This window comes from Lepisma saccharinum, chromosome 3, assembly GCF_977018435.1.
Source record: "Lepisma saccharinum chromosome 3, izLepSacc3.1, whole genome shotgun sequence".
NCBI classification, from domain to species: Eukaryota; Metazoa; Arthropoda; class Insecta; order Zygentoma; family Lepismatidae; genus Lepisma; species Lepisma saccharinum.
The window spans coordinates 118,048,985-118,073,321 of NC_139231.1; the positions used below are offsets into that span (position 1 = coordinate 118,048,985).

Here is a 24,337-nt window from a genome sequence, read left to right on the forward strand (position 1 = left end):
TCTTGTTGAAGAACGGATACACTAAAGGTTGTTGAGGTGAACACCGCATTTACAAGATTACAACGCTACAAATTTTTATTTAGGGGTGTGCAGGACGGAAAATTTTTGACAAATTTTGTGGTCATGAAAAATGATCATATTTTTCATAAAGTTAGAATCATTTGTATTTAACTAAAAGTTGATTTTAAGAAGATCAATTACCCTGTTTTAGATTTGGAGCTTAGATGTCTGAATTTTAGTGATTTCAAAGTAATTGACCCTACGACTACGAAAACATAAAATTACGAAGTAATTTTCAGGTGCAAGGAAGTAATTTATTTTTAGTGAATGTACTTTTTCCCCCTGAAGGTACTGTTGAAAGAAAAGTTGTTATTTTAATGACGGTAATTCAGTTTTGGGTATTCGTGTTCATGTGTGCAAATAAACAACGATAATGTACATCTACATGTACACAATGAATTCTTATCTGTTACGTATACCTTGCAATGCGCGCACTGGATTTTTGAGAAAGGGGTTTCAGCTAACTTGGAAAACAAATAAGAGGAATGATATTATTAATAGCTTAGTGAAACAAATTAATTAAAGTGCCCCATTTTCTTTAGGTGAATGAGGTGGATGTAAATTGTCTTTGACACCTGCGTTGCTATTGCTGAAGTGTGAACTGTTGGGTTTACAAATATTCTGCTTTTGCCACGGTTGCAATTCGAAGAGGGGGGAAGATTTGTAAAAGTTTTTTTTTCTTTTAGTTTAGCGAGTACAAGGTTGCGGACATGGTGTAATTATTTGCGCCTGTGAATAACTAAACGTGAAGAAATATGTAATTTTGAATAGATTCTCTCAGCCTATTGACCACGTGAGTTGTGGAAAATATACAAAGCTTTCGAGAGCTAACGTCACTCTCATCTTCAGGGTAGAAGTACAGTTCAAAAAGAAAAAAAGAAAATCCCCACCCTCAAAGGGCTCGCAGGGTGAGTGGTGCCCGACCTAAGTGAACCAGCAACTACACCAAAAGGCGCAGACCTCGCCTGAGACACTAATGTATTCCCCAAATACATTATATCCCCATGTTTGGTATTTTGCGTAGGCATAGTCTTCCCCCTCAGAATAGATCCAGTCAAGCTGGATTTCTCTCTTGGGTAAACCTCCATTTCATGCAGGCATGCTCTATTATCGAACTAGGCTACCTACAGGATATCTGATATCATGCTTCCTGGTTTATAGTCTTGTTAAAGAAGACTTACCAAGTGTCGAAATTAGAAAGAGTTGAAAAGACTACAAGAGAGTAAAGGAAACTTCCAAGTAAAAACCCAGCAAGCTGGAAAAACCTAGGCTGCATCTTGAATTAGCATGAGTCTCATCTACATTCTAGTGTGCTAGGAACCCCCACATTAGAAGGGGGAGGAACTTTGCACACCCTAATGGTTCAATCCTAAAAGAGAGGATAATATCGGGAAGTAGGTGCAGGTTCAGCCCAAAGGCCATCAGGAATTTCTAAGTGTTAGTAGAACCTACAAATTCTGACTGACAACCGTTACCACCAAAATTAGACCACCTTAACAACACCCAAATATCAAGTTCACCATGGAGACTGAGAAGAACAACAGCCTGCAGTTCCTCGATATTCTCATCAAACGCAAGCCAGGTGGATCCTTGGGACACAGTGTATACCGGAAACCGACTCACACAGATCTATATCTCAATGCCAACAGTTTTCACCACCCGTCACAATGAGCTACAGTACACACTACTTTATTTCACCAGGCCATCTCAATCAGTGTCGCGGAGCATCTATCAGAAGAAATACAGCATCTTCGCATGGCTTTCAAACAGAATGGGTATTCGGAACACAACATCAACAAAACATTAAAACGAGTACTGTCCAAGAAGACTAGCACATCAGGGAATCCGGACACATCAGGGGACACGAACACTACAGGGAACCCGGACATAGCTGACCAGAAGATAGCCATCCTGCCTTACATCGGAAATCTCTCCGGAGTTATAAGCCGAATTCTCAAGAAACATAACTTAAAAAACATTCACAAACCACCTCCGAAGCTCAGAAGCCTACTACGCAACCCCAAGGACGAGTTAGGACTCAAAACACCGGGAGTCGACCGTATTATCTGCAAATGCGAGAAAGCATACATTGGCCAGACGGGTAGGGCAATAGAACAGCGCTGTAAAGAACACCAAAGCAACATCAAGTATTTCCATCCTGAAAAGTCTGATCTAGCAGAACATTCAATCAATGAGGGGCATAGACCAGATTTCAGCAATACAGAAATCATAGCCAAAACTTCAAACTACTGGCACCACATCATAAAAAAAGCAATAGCCATTCATGAAGAAAAATATAATCTTAATCACGACATGGAGCTCGAACTAGACCCGCTAACCAGAAACGTGCATGCAGCAGATGCACCACCCAATTGGTCTGCCATCTTCACCAGGATCCCCCCCTCCACGAAACGTATATACACTGGGTTGACACTCAGAATTGCACTTCTATGAGAGTGACGTTAGCTCTCGAAAACTTGGAATATGTTCCACAACTTACCTGGTCGATAGCCCAAGAGAATCTATTCATCATTCGTCGCCAGGAAAGCTGCAAGTCTTACAATATGTAATTTTTGTTTCTAATTCTTATGTTTATACCAAAGCATAGGATATGATATTAAAAGACAAGGAGTTCCTGACTTTTCTTGATTTCTTGACACAGGAATGTAAAAGAATGTACGATTATACATTGTCTCACTTCTGTGTAGCCATGTTAATAACCAAGATGATTATATTCTATTGTAATCAAAATGACATGTTCCATATCATATGTTAATGTCGTTGCCTTGTAATCAAGGGGTCGCAGGTTTGATACCTGGTGGAGGCACATGGCACAGTGGTTTGGATCCCACATTAAACTGTAGGTCCAGTCAAGATTAGCCTTCCTGTGCATAAAGTGAACTTAAAACAATAAATCAATCGATCAATCCACATCATATGTGGCATGAGAATGATGGAAATTATTGTGGTATGTTTGATGTTCAGTGCAGGGGTGCCCATCCCTCCCAAAGCCAGTGGTATATCCCCCCCTAAATCATGTCATTAATCCCCCCCCCCCCAATCATATCATTCGAGCCCTCAAAATAAATTGTAATCCCCACAAAGTATTTTATGACAGCGTAGTGTGTCTACCGAAAGTAACTCTTACCTTAGCTTTACTGAATACTATACTTGATCTGCCCCTCCTACTTAAACAGGGGTGCCCATCACTGAAGACTGCCCCTACAATCGTTCATCATAATCCCCCAAAATAGTTTGGATGAATACATAATAATTGATGTTGATTTCAGTGAAATACCATGTTCAACTCTCCATATTTTTTAATTGTTCGATTTTCGAAAAAACTTAAAGCCAGCATATTGATTGGTTAAATGTAGTAAATTAAATTATGTAAATATGCATATAAATAGTGTTTGTGAGTGGGTTTATAAAACTCAAAATTTGAGTATTTAACACAAATTATTACACAACTTAAGATAAAGATAGAAAATTCAACCTTGGCAAACCAAATAGCATGCTTCAGCCGCATGAAGGGTGTAAGGGGTGCTCCTTTCACGTAGTGCACCCAATAGTCAACCTCACTTCCACATAGTACACCCTGGACTGCAGACTAACAAGGCTCTGGCGACTGGCTCCATAGCCAGTATAATTTTGTTTGGGTTGTCCTTGCCTCAGCTTTTAACGAAAGTAAGAAGATTTTAATATTTTATGATTTTAGTTATGCAACGTTAGAGTTGTAATGTGTAATGATAAGGGGCTGGATCCCGTATAATGTGACGGGTGCAAAATAGCCTTAGTGCTGCCGCAGCCAAAGTTTTAAATTCAGTTCAATTCAATCCAGCCGCATGACCGATCCAATTATTGTTTCACGAGACATTACAGAACCCTAGCTAAATATTCTTAAGTTCAGGGCGATAATATTATATGGTTCCTCTTTTAAAGACCTCACCACCCCATCCCCCACTTCTTGGGGTAAATATAATTATTTTAGTAATCCATAACAATAATTACGTAGATTTTATCTTCAGTGCAAATTTAACTTGTTAAGTAAAATATTCCTGTGACAAGAAGTTAGAAATGCGGATTCGATATAATTTTGTTCCCGATGATGCACCTGCTTTAAATTAAGCAGGTGCATCATCGGGAACAAAATTATATCGAATCCGCATTTCTAACTTCTTGTCACAGGAATATTTTACTTAACAAGTTAAATTTGCACTGAAGATAAAATCTATATTTTAAGAAGTAATGTTATTAATGAATATCGCTTATATCTTGTAATGCAGATATAGTATAAAACTTCACATTCACCTAAGTAAAGTGTCAAACACACATTCTCGTAACACACTATTGCGAGTAAGAAAATTTTTACATACATTTCTTAGGATCGAGAGATGTTTAGTATTTAATCTTTTTCTTTTCCAGCTTCTCTTTTGGCACGTTCGTGGTCCAAAACGTGTGGATACCATATCGCTAAATACAGTCTCCAAAATTTAATGTTCGAACTCTTTCTCTCCACTACAGAAATCACTTGACAATCTAATATTTAACACTATATGAAGATCTTCCTATCTTTCCCTTTAAATTTAATACTCAATCCTACCACCAAAATTTCCATGTCATTTTTTGACCTACTGTTGATATTGAAGAGTGGATATTGCCTCCTCCAAAAAATTATGTCTGTCTCCACACCAGAATTTTTTGCAACAGTCTAAGACAATAGTGATACACAAGAATTGGATACCTCCTCAATTTAATCCTCCTCCTAACTAAAATACCCGCTATAATCTAAGACCAAGAGTTGTATACTGTCCACCCAAAGGTTTAATTCAGAATCTTCCCTCCAGAACCCACGTGTCAATTAAGGTCTAACATGTAAGAGTTGGATATTTCTCCCCCTCTCGATATATATACGAGGCGTATTTTTTAAGTTAGTACTGTTTTGATATGTACAAAAAACAAATAAACTTTTTGTAACAATTTTATTGTTACATGAAAGACCACACTTTCATCTACTTTTCCACATAATTGCCACCAATATTCAGGCACTTATCATATCGAACAACAAGCTTTTGTATTCCGTCATCATAGAAGTTTGCCGCCTGAGTTGACAGCCACTGCAACATGGTCATTTTGAGGCTATCGTCATCATCGTGGCGCTGACCTCCGAGATGCTCTTCAGTTGCAGAAACACATGGTAGTCACTGGGTGCCAGATTGGGGCTGTATGGAGGATGATCAAATTGTTCCCAGCCAAATGATGCGATGAGATCTTAACAAGAAAAGTCAAGGCGCTACCTAAACGTTAGCTTTTGTGCACCTCCGTTAACATTTTTGGTACCCATCGTGAGCACAATTTTCGATAGTTTAAGCGTTCGGTAACAATTTCGTAGATAACACTTCTTGAAACTTCAGGGAACTCCTCTGATAATGAAGAAATTGTGAAGCGTCTGTTCTCTTTTACTTTTTCGTCGACTTTCTGCACCAAATCGACAGTGATCACTGAGGGTCGCCCACTCCGTTCCTCGTCATGAACATTCTTTCGGCCATCTTTGAAAGCTCTTACCCATTTGTGTACCATTCCATCACTCAATGTTTTGTCCATACACTTCACAAATCTGACTGTGAATTTCAACTGCTTTCACGCCTTTAGCACTAAGAAAACGAATAACAGTGCATATTTCATAGTCGGCAAGATTCTCAATCGGTGGAGGCATTTTAAATACGCAAAAGCAAATGTATACACGATCGATTGTTGCCGCAATGGCGTCTGTGGCTTGCCAACAGATGTAGGTACACAGTGCGCATGCACGGGACACCGACCGCAGCGCTGCAGCGGCAGAATTTCAAAACGGTACTTACTTTAAAAATATGCCTCGTATATATGTAGAGTATATGTTGAATTTTATATTATTTGAAGGAACCCCCCTCCCAAAAAAAAAAATATGTTGATGGTGCAGCCTGTGCCATAATCCCCATTCCCCCTTGTGGTCACCCCTGGTGCAGAGAAGCTAATCTGTCTGATTTAAATATCCAGAAAATATTAATTTGTGAGTAGTTTCGTGAAAAGGAGGTTGCACAAAACTATACACATACAGGAAAGTGTGGAAACACTATTTCAATCAAACCAACTATCTCGATATAATCATGCATAATGTTATTATGACTTATTCTGACACCCATGTACAGGCTATATATTTGTGATTTCTACATGTATATGTCTTTTTTTTCAGGTTTAAAGTCATATTTTTGTGGTTGTATTTATGAACTGTAAGCTGAAAGAAATTACCCGTGCTTCCTAATACATGGTTTTCTGGTAAGTTTTTGAAAGGACTACAACTTACTTAGGTTGCATATTTAATCATTGAATTGTAATGGTTACAGTATTGTAAATTCTTAAAAGATTATTATTCAGATTTGAATGATGATCTATGTACAGGCACAATATGACCTTTTTTTTGCTTATAGAGTGCAACATGAAGTGGGAATGTAATCCAAGTTTTAACTGGTTTGAGTTTTTTTCAAGTTCACTTTTTGCACAAATAGGTTAATTGGACTGAATGTGCAGTTTAAAGTGGGATACAAATCTGTATGTGCCTCCAGTGAGTATCATACCTAGGATCCCTTGATTGCAAGGTGCCAATGTTACGACAGTGCCATTAAGGAGGCTCGTTTTCACTCATGTGTCTGTTTTTTTCCATTACTTAATTTTCCAGCTGAGAATGCTGTGTATTCAACTCACGATTTTCATCTGTGCATGGCATGTTTTTATGTTCCCTAACATAATTATCACCCATTTTCTTAATTGTGATTAACCTAAAAGAATTAGTAAAGTAACAATAAATAACCAGATACAAATATCACTTCCTTCCTACACTTGCCATGATTTTATTTTATTTCATGCCATTATTTTCGTGAACTTTCACCTTTGATCCATGTTGATTAAAATTTTTGTTCATGTGTCGATAGTACGTGCACATTTACATTCCATTCAGGTCTTGAATTATTGACTGTGACATCTGCTGCTGTTTGTAGTTCGTGTGTGGTATTTTTCAAGACAGTCAAGGCAAGGATTTCATGTGGTATAATAATAATACTGAAACATTATTGTAGCACGCAGTACTCATTTTAGGAGAAAAATTCATCTTCATTGCTCTGTCTGATTCTTCCAGACTTGTAATTGGTTGAAATCCAGAATATCCACAATATTGTCCATTTCATGACAAGTATTTACCAGTCTATCTCTTGTTGCATCAATAAATTTCTCAAAAATGCCTTCATTCTTTTCATAGTAGTCATTGGAGTTGTTGTAACATTTTCATCAGCTTAGATGAACTACTGAAAATTTTCCCTAAATCATTTGTGATTGATTGAATTGCGTTATTTTATGTCACTTTTCTGCCGCTTTTAGCTAATTATGAAGATGAGGATGAGTGATGAAATGATTACATTGATGATAAAGGGACACTCGCAAAGATCATCCATGCCCCATGCGATTCAAACCTGGGACCCCTGGCATCATTGCATGCTGTGCTAACCAACCACTCCACCACATAGATCTGTTTAACTCATTTCGGACAAGAAAATATAGAAAGCTCACAGCTCCTGCGACAATGATTGAAATTTTTCTGACATTTTATGAATTTTCCTTTATTCAAAAAGAGAGAAGAAAATGCCAGAAAAGTAAGAGTTTTTTGCATTGAAAAACTTTTTACATTGTATAATTCCTTTTTTTCTCTCCTTTCTATGAACTGGTATCAGTTTACCTTTTCTTTGTGTTCCATAATTGAGCCGCCGGAGTGCCTTTGCCCATCCCTTTACCCTCAATTCACTTTAAAAGCTTGTGAAAAATTGACAGTGGTGGGTGAGTATACTCTTAGTTGTTCAACACACATTGTTATTTCTGATGATTACAAGCAGTGGCGAATGGTGATGGTTTTGTTCAGTAGAAGAGGCTCACTAAGTATATAATAATAATAATAATAAGGGTCAGTCAACCTTCTATTTCTACTAAGAATTGCAACCTGGGTAGCCCTGGTTGATAATAGAGGTCTTCACCAACCACAGTCAATGAAGACATTTTCTTCTGCAAAAACTTGATCTTAAACATGGTAATTCTGGGAAGGTGTGGGGGGAATTGAACCAGACATGTGACCTCTCCACCACTGGAAATTTAGTGTTCATTTCAAATTAGTAAAAATATTCCATGAGTTTTGGAAATTCCAAAAAACAAGATATTTGAGTCAGTCATCACAGCTTGCTGTCATATATGAAACTTTTGCAGGTATTAAAACATGAATATTTCACAAGGAACTTATATTTCAAAGGTTTTCTGATTATATTTGAGACCAAAAATACCAAATATCAATCTGTTTTGATAAAAATCTGATTTGGCAAGAAAAATAAATGTATTGATATTGAAAATGTACAAAAAAATTATTTGTAACAACATAACAATTCCACAGAATATGAAAAATTAGCTGTTCTTGGACTTTTTGAAATGGTTGATATATTTATGGATTCTGTTACAAATTATTAGATGTATCTTCAGTACTCAATGTCAATGTTGCTGCTTTCCAGAAAATGTTTAAATCTTCATCTTTAGCATTTAAAAAAACATTTGAACATTGATACTTTTTATTATGTGCTTGTTAGTGAAGATCTGTGAGGAACTGGTAACACTGGAGACTGGCTTTATGATGGAATGATAGAACATAGATATTTTGTAAGCTCCTTATTTAGCTTCGAACTGAAGTATTATTGTAGAAAAGTTTGATCTGCAATACTAAAATACATTTTTATGTCAAGGAGAAGGGTTTATGACATTAGATAAAGCATGATGATCAGTTATGGTTGTCAATTGGTTCATTTTTATGAACTGCATTAGTGGTGATACAATTGAAGCCAGAAATCGCCATGTTAGATTTCATTCAGTTAAAAATTATCTATAAACATCCACGTGCACAGATGGTGTTAAATGTTTAAATATGCAAGATTAGTGTTCGTTAGTAACCCATCTGTAGTGTACTCAATATATGTATCTCAGTTAAACGTGTTTACAGTGAATAAACTACTTTAGATATTTGAAGGTCAATTTCACCTTGATACATAGAGAGACTATGTATTTCCTGTAAAGAATATTCATCTTATTGAAGATTTGGAATTTGAGACTTGAAGAATAAAACCACTTGTTAATAAAGAGATTTAAATCAAGAATATCTTTATTATTTAACATTTGTTAAATATCAAATGTGAATGACATTTTCTTAATTTCTCAATGTACTTGCAACTTTTCTGTTTCTTAGAGTACACAAATACAATCTTTCGTACAAAATAGTTACTACACTCTTTAAATATACAAATCACTGTAGATTTATCAATGGGCATTCTTTGGTCAAAGCTCTGATGCTACTTATTGTGCTAAGACACTCATAGCTATACATTGGTCTATGTATATTGGGCCAATCAGATGTCTCTTCTCTTTGGTGTAATAGTGATGAGGCAGGCAGGGTATAAAGCAATTACCGAAGTTCCTACCATATTGCATAGCAGTATTAATCTGAAACTAGGTAAAATTTTAAGAATTGCCCTCCAAAATAGCAACGCATTATAGGAATTCAGTCTTGTGTTTTTTGTTGAGTTGAATACACTAGTATACCAGTTCTATGATCTTATTTGTAACATTCAATTTTATACCATAATTTCTGGTCAACGTAATATGTTTCTATGTATACAGTGGAGTTTTATTGTCAGAAATTTTGTTTGTTAGGAATGAAACAAAATATATTTTTCAGTACGATTTTTTTTTTTTTAGTCGTAATGATTCTGTTTTTGGTATTCCAGTTGAGTGAGGACTTCCATGGGACTGCTGGACTATGAATTACAAGATGTCAGAAAACTTTGTGGAAATGTCATTGAAGGGAGCAAATTGGTTGTTTGTGTGCCAACTATGGTCCGAGTCGAAATAAGGTAAGTTGGATGAAGTCAAATCTCAAAGATTGGCCATATGTTGGACTTATCTTAGAAATAATTCTGTATATTTTAACACTTGCAGATTAACTGTGTTTAACCAGATGCATTTAATTCTTGCTGGTGTATTTGTAATGTGTAAATAGAATGGAACCCACATGAAAGTTCTCCACATGGCTACATAAGAATTTCTAAACACAACACATTTTTCAGAATTTCGAAAATTTAACATTGGAAAATATCATTTCTGAGAGAACTTCTCGTCGTAGCCTTGTAATCAAGGGGTCCTGGGTTCGATACCCGGTGGATGCACATAGCAGTTCAGATCCCACTTTAAACTGTAGGTCCAGTCTCGATTAGCCTTTCTGTGCATAAAGTGGACTTAAAACAACAAATCTTTCTTTCTTTCTGAGTGAACCTCCACATTCAGTTACACTTGAATAAAATATGTTAATCAAGGAAGTAACTGTAGAGTATACTGATTCAATTTATTTTCTTCTCTTTGTAGCATATTTTAAATTTCCATTATCAAGATACAAATATGTTTTATTTTTTGTCTTTTTATGGGGTGTATTTTGACATTGGATGAAGACGGGAAAAAATATTTAAGAGCAACTGTAAATATTTTATGTAGTGTAAATATAATGAGATGCCTCTGCTTTATGTGGCAGGGATTGCAGTGCGTTCATGTTTGATCACATATAATGGAACCTCTATTTTGTGTTTTTCATGGGATCAAGATGAGAAAATTTAAAATGTGGAAAATTATAAAATCCGGGAAAATTTTGTTACATTTTGCTCTAGTGGGATGAAGAAAATTGAATGTATAATGTGGGAAAATGCAAAATCCAGCAACATAAACTCCAGGTTCCACTGTATTTGTTTACCGACAGTGCTTGTGTGAGTTTGTTAAGTCCAGCTTATGCACAGCAAGGCTTTTGAACTCTAGGATTACCAACTGCGTAAATAATGAGTTGATAATCTATGCCACTGAATCCCATTGTTCTGCATATACTGTAAGGACTATTCAACTATTCAAGAACCATATATGTAAAATAGGAAACAAATAGGAGAGGTAAGACACAAACAGCCAGATGTCTTCACACATATGACACCGGACACCAGACTGGACGGGAAAATTGCAAATTCTATGTGAACGTTAATTTGGCAGATATACACAGAAGTAATAGAACACTGACATAGACAAGGTAACACACACATATTCAGATTTCACTCTTTGAACCAATGTGTACATAGCATATGTTATTTGAATGCAGGTGCTTCTTTTAGCACAGATTCTTATTTCGTGTTTCTGTTTCAGGCGTACAAGGTTTAAGCACATAATTGCTATCATTCAGTTCCCCCAGAACTATCCTGAATCAATTTTGCTCCTTGAGTTGAAGAGCAAGACTTTATCTGAGAAGTTGCTGGATGGATTAACCAAAGTGTGCGAGGAAGAAGCAAGAAAGAATCTAAAGAAGCCCCAGGTTAGTACTTACAATGAAATGAAAATATTTTCAAAACAAATCATTTTTCAAAAGTGGCAAATCAATCCTAAAGAAAGACATTGTCCTTTGTAGGCCTATAAGTTCATCAAATAGTTCTAGTAATTTTTAAGATATCATTACTGATTATTTGTAGGCCGGATGAAGGAACAGTATACAAGATATTTTAAAGTGATGTTTTAGATTTTAATATGTGTTATTCTCAACAAATTTCTTCAGAGAAAGAATGATGTAATGATGTTTGAAGTTATTGACTGTTCGACCGTGCACATGCCATCAGACTATGCGTACTATCACAGAAAGTAATTGTACTGAAATTTTTTGTGTGTTGTAATTGAGTGAAAATGCCTATTTTGAGCACTACATACACTATGTTCTCATTCGTCACCGGACACCCCTCAAAAAGTGCTCGGGATCGTCTGTACATGTCATACAACCTATAAAAGGCGTTGCCGGTTGAGAATACACTCATACCAGCTACAGCAGTCAATATGGACAGACGACTCGAACTGACTGAGGTGGAAAGAGGGATGATCATTGGAGCCCACAGGTTTGGGCATTCGACCCGTGAGATTTCCAACAAATTTCAGATACTCTGGTTGACAGTGAGTGATGTTATCGTGAAGTGGAAACGAGAGGGGGTCATGACATGCTGACCCAGACCCAGTAAACCGAACAGATTGTGACTGTCGATGCTTGAAACGTGTGGTGAAGTCAAACCAGAAGGCGTCGTTACAGATGGTGGCACAGGAGTTTCGATCGGCTTCCAGTAATGCTGCAAGTGATCATACTCTCCACCAGGAGATCGTCGCACTTGGTTTTCATGGTCGTGCAGCAGTTCAAAAGCCGCATATCACATATAATGCGACCCGTCGGTTACAGTAGTGCAAGGAACGCCGCCATTGGACTCTCGGACAATGGAAATACGTCCTATGGAGTGATGAATCACTCTACCATTTGTGGCGGTCCGATGGACGTGTCTGGGTGTGGCGTATGCCCGGTGAACGCTGTTTACAGGACTGTATCGTTCCCACAGTGAAATTCGGCGGAGGTGGCATCATGGTGTGGTCCTCCTTTTCGTGGTATGGTCTTGGTCCTCTTGTTTTAGTTCGGGGAAACATGAATGCCGATGCGTACCAAAAAGTTCTGGACAATTCTGCGGTACCACATTGTGGGAACGATTCGGTATTGGCCCATACCTGTTTCAGCACGACAATGCTCCATGTCATACGGCAGGCATTATCAACACGTGGTTCGAGGACATGGGTGTGCAAAAACTTGATTGGCCAGCCCAAAGTCCAGATATCAACACCATGAACACCTTTGGGGCGAGTTGAAGCGCTGCTTGAGAGCCAGGCCATGCCGCCCAAATAACACCACTCAGATGTTTGCCGCTTTGCAGGAGGAATGGTTCAAGATTCCCGTCGACACGTATCACAAATTGGTGGAAAGTCTTCCTTGAAGGGTTGCGGACGTCATTGCGGCGAAAGCTGGCCCTACCCGATACTGATGTGCTGCTACCGGATTAACGTACTGGTATGGGGTGTCAGGTGATGAATAGCAACATAGTGTATTTCTGATATTCGACAAAAGTGTTTTTTGCAGTACCGTAATTTATAACCGATGTATCTTCTGAAAAAGATGCACATTTGAAGCATCTAAATGTTGAGAATGTATCGAAGTTATACCACAGAAGGAACATTGTTTTTGGTATATACAATTCAAAGTTAATAAATTAAACACTGTGGTGTGTACAATTACAAGGAGTTTTAAGTAAATAGTATGAGACATGTCTTAGAATATCTAGTCTGTGTGTAGCTGGTAAAATGTGTCCACATCTTGGAATATATGACAAGGATTTTCATACAAACACTTTTTTGTAAAATATTTACTTTCAAGGTGATTTTTATTTTGCCACAGAAACATTTATATGCTTAATAAGCATTGAATTATGCAAACAGAAGTAATGCAAATGTCACATTAGTCTCTACCACCTTATAATTTGTCACACACAAGAGATGTACTATGTAGATATGTAAAGATCAAGATCTAGTGGAGCTGTAAAAATAAAGGAAAGAAAACTGAAAATACTGTACTTAATAAATTTAAAGAGAGACCAATTTAAGCAGTTAAAACAACCATGATTTTTCTTTCCTGTTATCTGTTTAATGTAAACAGCACAGCCTTTGTTCGCATCATCTGATTCTGTGGGGTTTACAAATAACACTATACTTTGGATTACATAATTTATTTTCGAGAATATATGAAGTCTCATTTCAGTTCAATTTGGCACATCATATGTACAGATCTGATGCAAATGAGAAGTTTGTGAAATGTTACCTATTATAGAAACCAGGGCTGTACTGTGTATATTAAATTAGGGATGGGACAGATTAATCAGGTGATTTATCGGTATTGGTCAATATAGACATATCGGTTTATTTGTAAAATTATTTTACCGATCCGATATATCTATGAATATCTTACAATTAAGTGCAAAATTCTGCCATTTTGTTGTAATTTTTATGGATAATCTCCATGCCCTACTTTTTAGAAAAGTAAATGTCTAAATATGCAACTTCTTTTGTACTGCAAATCACCTCGAAACACACATTTATTAAGAAGGTCAATGGACTATTCAGGTTATTCAAGGCCGGCCCCCGTGGCAGAGTGGTTAGCACATCACGCTACAACGCGAAGGATCCTGGGTTTGAATCCTGGCCTGGGCATGGATGTTTGTGAGTGTCCATTCATCAATTTCATCATGTCATCACTCATCCCCATGTTCGCAAATTAGCCAAAAGTGGCACAAATAGCAAAGTAAAATAAATTAAATCAGGTTATTCAAGGACCATTTGGAATTTTACATCGGATCGGTAAATTTTAATCGGTACTTTATCGGCATCGACCAAAATTTCATATCGGCCCATACCTATATTAAATAGTGAATAAAAATGCATTTTTTAGCATAAGACAGTGTCTTGTGTCATGATTTTTCTTCTCCGTAACTACCAACTCATAAGTATTTCTCACAAATGCTGTGTGTATTACAGGTGCTAAAAATATTGAAGCTGATTCGAAATTTCATTGATGAGAATCCATTGTCTTGCTGCTATGATGAAATCGCTACCCTAAAGAAGTCTCTGGTAGGTGACGTGGACGAGCTAAAATTAAAGCAGAAAACATCAGCTGTTAGTTTGAAGGTGTGCCAAGGAGAATATTTTCTAAGAGCAAAGATATCAGTCCCCGACGATTATCCAGACAAAAATGTTCGGTAAGTAGATTGGAAGGCATTTAGGATTTCCAGAATTCCTTTCCAATGCACAATATGCATAACTGTGAATAATTGAGTGATCGATTGACTGAATTAGGTTATTTTCCTTCACTTTTCTGCCACTTTTAGCTAATCATGAAGATGAGAATGAATGGTGAATAGATGAGATGAATGAAGGGACAATCACAAACATACATGGACGGCACACCACGGGTCCTATGGAGGATTATACTGGCTCTGAGTCCAGATGCCAGAGTCTCGCTAGTCTGCAAAGTGCAGTCTAGGGTGTACTATGTGGAAGTGTCATTTGGGTATCCTCGGAAAGGCCCCTTACACTCCATAAATTCGAGTAAGATTTGTCCTTTCATATAATGGTGGGTACGCTAGAATAAGTAGCTGGCTCTGGTTTAGAAATCAAGAAAAGGGTAACAATATGATTAAATGTGTTGGTCACATGTTAACCAATGAAAAGCTGCTTGGCAAGCATTTGCCCTCAAACGGCTGGTATGCCATGGAGATGAGGTTATATTTTATCCCTTAAAATACCAACTGGGATAGTTTTATATCCCAACCAGGTAATGCACCAAATTATATACTGCAGAAAATTTTAGAATGTGCTGAGTAAGGATATGTCTAAAGAGATCAGAAGTCTTTTTTTTTGTTTTAACGTGCTGTTGTAATAGAACCACCGACTTAATATTTATTGAGAGGGAGCAATATAAAGTGTAATTGTATTGTAGTGTCTACATGTGGCATAAATATACATATAATTTTCAGAGTGGAGGACATTGAGACAAACTTCCCACCTCTGTTTACAAGATGGTTTGTGGCCAGTACAAAAGAGATCTCGAGGCAGTGTATTGAACCACCTCTTAAGAAAACTAAGAACCAACCACCATTTCAGCCAAAGCCTTCTTTGCAGCCAGTTCTCAAGTTTTTCGTGGAGAATATTAAAGGACTGCCTCAGGAAAAATGCCAGTTGTGTAATGGACAATGCCTTCCTTCAGATCCCAAGGTATTTGTCAATTTATTTACTTACTTTATTCTTTCCAGGAATAAGCTTGGTACCTAGGAAACAGCAGGAATATTTTTATTCACATACTTAATGTTAGGGAGGGGACTGATTACCATTCACATATTTCTATAAATATTCTGTGCGCACAATTCTTGTATTTTGATATTATTTTTAAAAAGTAGGAATCTATAAATAATTTCCCATTTTGGCAAATAAATTTCTAAATTTGTAATAAATTTACAATGTATCCTGTTGTCATGTTTGCAGAAACTTGTGTTTGAGCTAATTAACGTTACATTTAAATAAATGTGATTCACATGACTTAGTAACATGGTAAGTAACACTTAAAACAAACTTCATCTTTTGTTTTTATAGATGTGTTTCTAAATTTGAATATGTTATCCTTTGTACATGTTTCAAACCATGTTATTAATTCCCATGTTTTATATTCATCAATGTGCTCTATTCTTGTCCATTTGTCTATGCAATAGATTTACTTGTATGATGCGGTATAGATTCACAATATCAAAGTTTGTTAATATTCCTTACCCAGAATGTAGGCAGGACGTCCATTCATAGGTATTATTGGTTTCATTGGTACATCTATGTTTTTGGAAAGCAAGGAAAAGTGGTGGAATATTTCACTTTGGGGTGCGGATACTACATCCATTCCTGAACCTATAATGCCCCAAACCCCAAGTTTTTAAGTCCTCGTTTGTCTGTAATGATGTCATCAAAATGGCAGTCATAACGAAAATTCTATTCCTGGAATCTGTTACTTAATTGCAGTTATTTATCATTCATGGCATCTTATTTTCACATAATTTGCAGTTTATAACTGTATTATTATTATGATGATGAAATTAAAAAACCCACTTTATCACATGATATTAGATATGGCCGCAAAAGTCTGAAAATAACCCTTTCTGCTATGGGTTCATGTTTGGGGTAAAACTCTATGTTTTGAAGGTTCCAGAACTCAACGGTGGCATCAAAAATAGTGTCAGACTAAGCCCATTAAATAATAATAGTTAACTTTTTGACAATCTGTAAATATACAGGGTGGTTCAAAAGTCTGATGCCATAGGACAACTGCGTTATCAGTGCAGATGGCGAAAAGTAGAAAGAGGGGAAAGTTGTTGCAAATATGAGATTTTAAATACAATGTGCTTGAATTTCCAACATAGCATGCATCGTTCAGGCTGTATATTGGTATGAGCCTTAATGAGAACGGGCATTGCCTTGTTGCCACATACTTTGTCTTTAAAGGGGGCATTTACTTTATCGCAACACCGTACTGTACAGCCACCTCAGAAAGAAGTACTATGGTTACGCTGCATCTAATCTGATAATGCCGTGCTACACAACGCAGTCCTGGCTAGTAAGAAAACATGTCCAATGCCTCACTTAGACCCACAACAGCCAGCTGCTTATTGCTTGAACACGATGCAAACAAGACCCTGAATTGAAGATTAGGCACACACAGGAGATGTACTATGTAGAAATTTTTCAGCGAAAAATGCAGGCTCGACCAGGACTCGAACCTGGGTCTCTGGCATACCATGCCATTGCTCTACTACTGAGCTACCGAGCCAGCCTGGCCTCGCCGTCGCTGTTTTACCTGCATGTAATCGTCTCTGCCAGTGCTACCGCAATGGGATCTGTTGCCTTTTAACATCTCTACTCAAGGTCCCGGGTTCGATCCCCGGCCGGTTCAAATCCGGGAACTTTTCTAACGGTGGAAGCGGCCCCGGCGCCTACCCAGCGTCGAATAACATGGGTACCTGGGGGAAACCCTGGGGGGTAAAGGCGGTCAGGGGCGTGATGCTGATCACATCACCCCCACTCACGACCGGATCAAGAAAGTGTGGGGCGTTACCCCCACACCCCCTATACGCCTTCATGGCGTGGTGCTATGCACAGGGGAACACTTTACCTTTTTTTTTACCTTTACGCTGGAAGGAGCCAAGCAACATCAAGGTCTACTGTGTTTCAAAGACAACAGATCCCGTTGCTGTAGCACTGGCAGAGACTATTCCACGCAGGTAAAACAGTGACAGCGAAAAATCAGGTGAGGCCAGTCGAGGCCAGACTGGCTCGGTAGTTCAGTGGTATAGCAATGGCACGGTATGCCAGAGACCTGGGTTCGAGTCCTGGTCGAGCCTGCATTTTTCGCTGAAAAAGTTCTATGTAAGACATTGAATGTTCACGATCCTCACAGCCAACAGGAAGAAAAGGGAGGGTGTGTAGATTCGCTGGCATTCACCGAGAAGCATGGATTTCTCTTCGATAGCCGAAGGCATTACGTAGTCTATTTTCGGTCTTGCCGCCAAAGTTCTCGGGTTCGATTGAAGGCCTGTGTATGGATGTTTTTGTGAATGTTTCTTTGTCAATTTCATCTAATTATTATCCATTCTGATCGTCACTTGATCATCGTGTTAGCCAAAAGTGGTAGAAAAGTGACTATATAACCAAAAATACAACTACATTAGTGATGCAGTTGCAGATTTGTTTTCGTGTGCCCACCCGTGAATGTGTTCTGATTTTATTTCATGCACACCGGCAACAATACATCAAATATAACACCATTTTTTTTTTTTTTACCTGAAAACAACTTCATGCAGATATACTAATCGCGACTAATCTCCAGTTTAATACAGGATCATTTTACTGTAATATCACCATACTAGGAAAAGAAGCGTGGCTTTACAAATGCAACATGGGGCATAAATCTATATGTATCTGTGAGAGTTAGGATTTCTATGTGAGTGTCAAATGTGTCTACCTGATGTCTACCTGTGCGTTCGCGCACACACATATTCTCTTAGATGAGTTAGTGTCAGTTCGAAAGCAGCATTTGACGTGTTGATCTTGTTTCAAAAAATATGTTACCACTATTACAACTAATGCAGGGGAATTAGAGCCAAATCAAGACATCTGAAAACAAATGGACAACGTAATGCGTTCTAAAGCCAGAGGTCCCAGATTCGAACCCTGGTCAGTCATGAATGTTTTTGTCCTATCGTCATTTCATCAATTCATCCTTTCTCATCATCGAGATTAACATAGATAGAGCAGTGACGTATAAAATAACAAAATCCTTTGCTGCTTTAGTTGTCTCTTCACGACCTTGTTATCGAAGGTTCCGGATTCGAGTCTTGGCTTGGACACAGGTGTGTCCATTGGGAGTGTACTTTCACAAATCTCACCCAACGATTGTTTATTTTCATCCTTGCGACTGGGCAGGAGCGGCAGAGAGAAGTGACATTAAATAAGAAAAATGCCAGTTTCTGGAGAGATAATAAAAATCTCAAAACCTGGTCCAGGGTAAATAGTAGTATTGTGTGTCAGTGCAAATTTTAAATATATACCTAGGTAAAATAATAATTACCAATATACGTGAAACTGCAATTTTTGAAGTTACATCTGGTATTGTCATTAGTATATTAAAGAGAGATGTATCTGGCGAGTCCTAGATGGGGGCAAATATTTTGTGGGTGGGGGGGGGGAGTCATATTTAATATATTCCTAAATATTAGTTACATCTCAAATGTCTATTTCAAGAAATATTGAACATGTTACCAGGGTGTTTTGTCTGGTTTGTTGTAACTGACTAGGGGAATATAAATACCATTGCTTCCTTGAATCGCTATCGAATAAATAAATTAGTAGTTAGGCTCACATCTAGGCGGAGATCATATGACAGATGAAAATTCCATTAACTGCAAACGTATGTCTTTATCGTGCAATTGGCAGGTGGGAGGGGGTAATATTTTACAGGTTTGTAAATGATCGAGGTGCTTTGCTTTGAGTAGAAAAATGTATACTCTACACGTGCACACTTCTTTGTTTGTAATTTGGGCATTGGTTTGCACTTGTTAAGAGTTCCTCACTAGTTACATGATTTGTTCTACAGACAGAAGTCATTCTCCTAATGAAATTAATATGAATATATTTTTGCCGGCCTTCGGAATGGTAAGGATAAAGCATTACGAGGCCAGAGGTTCCAGGTTAGAACCTTGGACAGACATGAATGTATCTTCAAAAGAAATCAAACGGAAAACAAATTCAAAAAAAATGTTGGAAAGTTTAACAACCCATGGCTCTACAGCCCTGGAAGGGCCTTGAGCTCCCACAATCCTACCTAGAGATGTGGAGAACTTCAACCTGTAATGGGGTGATGTGGAGTCAGCGCGTCAAACACTCAGCCATTATCAGAGATTTCCCAGACCGGGTTACGCTACTCACTCATAGCTCCTAAATTTCCTCACGATGGTGGGTATCAACTGGTCATATACACAGGTCGAGAACCCAGAGACTGAACCCATGCCATCCTGCAGTCAAGAGTCCAAAGCACAGCACCTTAATCTGCATGGCCACGGAGGAGGACTGTTGGAAATGTTAGGCTCTCTATTTTTCAGAAATATAAGAAGGTAATGACTGATTGATTTAGTTTATTTTACGCTAAATAAAAGAGAATCAAATCGAAATTAGTTATTTACGTTGGGTTGCATTAGATTCCATTACTAGTGTTACTTTATTTATATGTAATTTTAAAGTGTCCTTAATAATTGCAAATTTAACCACATTAATTTTTATAATTACAAATTGGTTTGTTTGGGTGTTGTTTAAGTCTACTTCTTATGCTGACAGACTAATCGGGACTGGACCTACAGGTTAGATTGGGATCCGAATCACTATATACCTCCACTGGGTATCCAAACCAAACCCCTCGTTTACAAGGGACAATGTTACCAGTACAACATCGGGAAGTCCTGCATGTTAAATGCTTGGTAAACGTTTTAGAAATTTCTCTTCATGAAATGCATGTAATCTGGAAATGCATGTAATCTGGAAATCATTCGTGCTATCTTTTTCTGTTTTTAAAAATATAGTAACAGTCATTAGAAGACCTGAGTAATGTTTAAGAAAAAGCAGGAGGGGTTTATGTCGAAACTTTTTTGATGCTACGTATGAGAAAGAAGTTGGTGGGAGTAAGACTGATTGATTGCTTTTGTTTATTTTCTTTCTTTTCTGCCACTTTTGGCTAATCACGAAGATGAGGATGAGTGATGATATGGTGAAATTGATGAAGGGACACTCCTAAATAACACCCATTCCCAGGTGGCTGGGAATTGAACCTGGGTCTCTGGCGACATAGTGTGCTCTGCTCACCACTCCGCCACATAAGTCAGCAGTGTCAATCAAGAGTTTGACATGCATGTCTAACATTTCGATCAACACGTGCATGTCCCTCTGCCCCCTACCCCACCCCCCTCGTGCACAACCAACACACCATGCTCACGCATTCACACACCTGATAATTTCATATCACGGCGTGGGCATCGGTATCACTCTCACGTAAAGCAAACATAATGATTTGCAACTTATTACAGGCCATCAAATGTAAGGAAAAAGAAAGAAAAGAAAAGTTTACTTTTTCAATTGCTCTCGAAATCCAGGTGTATTTGCCTCAAGGATGTGTACCTTACAGTAGTGAGAAGGAAGTGGGTCTGTTGCTCCAATAAGTGTTGGCTGTCTTGAGAACTTAACCATGGTTTTTCGTTTAGCCAGGGCTCAGTTTGGGTGTGGCAGCGTAAAGAAGTACTTGATGAGCCCAGTGCACTAGGTAAATTGAGAATGATGGTGCATAATTAGAGGCAAAGTAAGTAAAAAGTGTGTGTGTGTACACAAACACACACACATACATACGTACATACACACACACACACAACTGCAAAATATGTAATTGTAGCTAATGTTTTCTGAAATAGAGGTTGTACATTAGGGCATAATGATATGAACAAAGGATATAATTTTGAAACGAGAGGGGTCTTATTTTTTTCCCTTTCCATCAGGGTAGGTCACCACAAAAATATGTTTGCACTCAGACAACATTTTCTGTTGGTGCAAATCGGAAATACCGAAATTATTGACGATTTGGAGGGTATTCGTTCAAGCAGACTTTGCCTTCGGCACCCTAGATTCCCCATATTGAGTAATTTGTATGTCCCAATGAATGAGGAAAGACATCTGGTACCGTAAAAAAGAAGGAAATGAAACAGCAGGGTCAAAACCAGCAGAAAATATATTAAAATATGATGTTTCAGGTGTTTCATGCTTCTCCAGACGCTTCTTGCACACAACCAGAGGACCAGTGGCACGGAGGGCATCGATATCCATAACCAATCTTTAGTCCCATTTTAACGATACTGTGGGCAACTGGGGACCTTAACCTCTGGTGTTACAAACAATATTTCTTTACCTACTTCATCAAGAAGTTGGAGGGCACCACATCAAGTTGATGACTTGCACACATGTTTGGTTATTGATAGCGAATTTATTTATGTGGCCGCGGTGGCTCAGTCGGTAACGCATCTGACTACCATGCTCAAGGTCCCAGGTTTGATATACGGCCGGTTCAAATCCGGGAACTTTTCTAACATTTGAAGCAGCCCCGGCGCCCACCCAGCATCGAATGACATGGGTACCTGTGGAAAACCCTGGAGGGGTAAAGGCAGTCAGGGGCATGATGCTGATCACATCACCCCCACTCATGACCGGATCAAGAAAGTGTGCGGCATTACCCCCACACCCCCTATACTCCTTCATGGTGTGGTGCTAAGCACAGGGGAGCACTTTACGTTTTTTATTATTATTATTACTAAAGCGAATTTTGTGGACTTATTTTTGTGTTATATTTTGTGCAGGTATCTGAGAGTCAGGACACCAGATAGAAGAGTCGATGTCCAGGTCTCCCCGATGCCATACTGGTGATTTAGTCAGCTTGTAATTACAAAATCCCAGGTTTTGGTGTACGGTGGAAGCATATAGTGGTTTGGATCCAAGTTAAACTTCAGGTCCTTTCTGTGCATAAATCAGACTTAAAAATAATACCAGAGTCGATGTCAATCTTGGGTGATTCATCACCATTCACAAGCTCTCATCTTCCGAGAGAAGCAGAGGCAAGATCTAGATATCCGAGGGTGGCAACCAGCATTTAGTGATGTGAAAGAGCTTGTGCTAGAAGATAACAACAAATTGTGGGTGAGAGTATCCATTTCCACAGTCGTAATCCACCAGCTTTTGAAGAAATTTCATGACAAACTAAGAGAATTTTGGGGAAGTTAAGCTATGGGAAGTGGGGCTCCAGAGGATGAAACAGTTTTGGAAAAAGTGGAGTCATTTCAAATGACTACAGAGAGGAAGTTATTTGATACTTTTTCATGCAAATGTGAAAACTACAATAAGTGCCAGTGTGGTGTAAAAATTTAAAAAAATAAAGTGTGACTTCTTGCAAGATCAGCGAACTTGAAGGCACTGCAAGGCCTTGTGAGAGAGGAACAATGGTGTTTAAAATTTGTTTCAACAATGTACTCATATTCATCAAGACAAGTACCTTCTTGGGATGTACAGGAAGTCACATGGACCGTGGCACAGTGATGGTGGAGGACATCTCAATGGTAGTTGAGAGAAACAAGGCTACTAGAGAGGTCTCTGCCTTGATGTCAAAAGGATGGTACACTGACTAGATAACTTCTTGATGAAGTAGGTAAAGAAATATTGTTTGTAACACCAGAGGTTAAGGTCCCCAGTTGCCTAGAGTATCGTCAAAAAGGGGCTAAAGATTGGTTATGGATATTGATGCCCTCCATGCCACTGGTCCTTTGGTTGTGTGCGAGAAGCATCGTAATGATGGAAGATAGGCATCCCACAACACCTGAAACATCATATGCGTATTTTTATATTTTTTTCTGCTCGTTTTGACCCTACTGCTTCGTTTCTTTCTTTTTGACGAACTGTCTTTTCTCATTCATTGGGACACACAAATTACTCGAACCTAGGGTGCTGAAGGCGAAATCTGCATGAACCAGTACCCTCCAAATCATCAATAATTTCGGTATTTCCGGTTTGCTCCAACAGAAAATTTTGTCTGAGCGTAAACATATTTTTGTGGTGATCTACCCTGATGGAAAGGGAAAAAATTAAGACCCCTTTCATTTTGAAATTTTATCCTTTGTTCATATCATTATGCCCTAATTCACAACCTCTATTTCAGAAAACATTACCTACAATTACATGCTTTGCAGTTGTGTGCATGTGTGTATGTATGTATGTATGTATGTGTGTGTGTGTATGTATTTGTGTACACATACACACACACTTCTTACTTACTTTGCCTCTAATTATGCACCACCATTCTCATTTTACCTAGTACAGTATGGTGTTGTGGTAAAGTAAATGTTCCCTTTAAGGATGAAGTATGTGGCAACAAGGCACTACCCGTTCTCATTAAGGCTCGTACCAGTGTACAGCCTGAACGATGCATGCTATGTTGAAAATACAAGCACATTGTATTTAAAATCTCATATTTGCAACAACTTTCCCCTCTTTCTATTTTTCGCCAACTGCACTGATAACACAGTTGTCCTATGTATTGGACTTTTGAACCACCCTGTATATTTACAGATTGTCATAAAATGAACTATTATTATTTAATGGTCTTAGTCTGACA

General features: G+C 38.2%; 1 protein-coding gene and 1 non-coding gene across 5 annotated transcripts in view; one reads left to right on the top strand and one right to left on the bottom strand.

Annotated features, from left to right (window-relative positions):
* Positions 1-265: 265 nt before the first annotated feature.
* LOC145985357 (uncharacterized) overlaps positions 266-24,337 on the top strand; it is a 218,044-nt gene continuing 193,972 nt past the window's right edge. For 2 of the 4 annotated variants that reach the window (XM_083119276.1, XM_083119273.1), the window contains exons 1-6: positions 266-348; positions 6,293-6,375; positions 9,903-10,028; positions 11,350-11,515; positions 14,587-14,807; positions 15,585-15,822. In XM_083119276.1, the coding sequence (XP_082975402.1) occupies positions 9,919-10,028; positions 11,350-11,515; positions 14,587-14,807; positions 15,585-15,822 (735 nt within the window). In that variant the 5' untranslated portion in view covers positions 266-348; positions 6,293-6,375; positions 9,903-9,918. Of the gene's footprint in view, positions 384-575; positions 603-6,292; positions 6,376-9,902; positions 10,029-11,349; positions 11,516-14,586; positions 14,808-15,584; positions 15,823-24,337 lie in introns of those variants that run through there. The other 2 variants (XM_083119274.1, XM_083119275.1) reach the window with 2 other exon arrangements.
* TRNAT-GGU (transfer RNA threonine (anticodon GGU)) lies at positions 17,346-17,416 on the bottom strand. The gene has a single exon. It is a non-coding gene; the product is annotated as a tRNA-Thr (tRNA).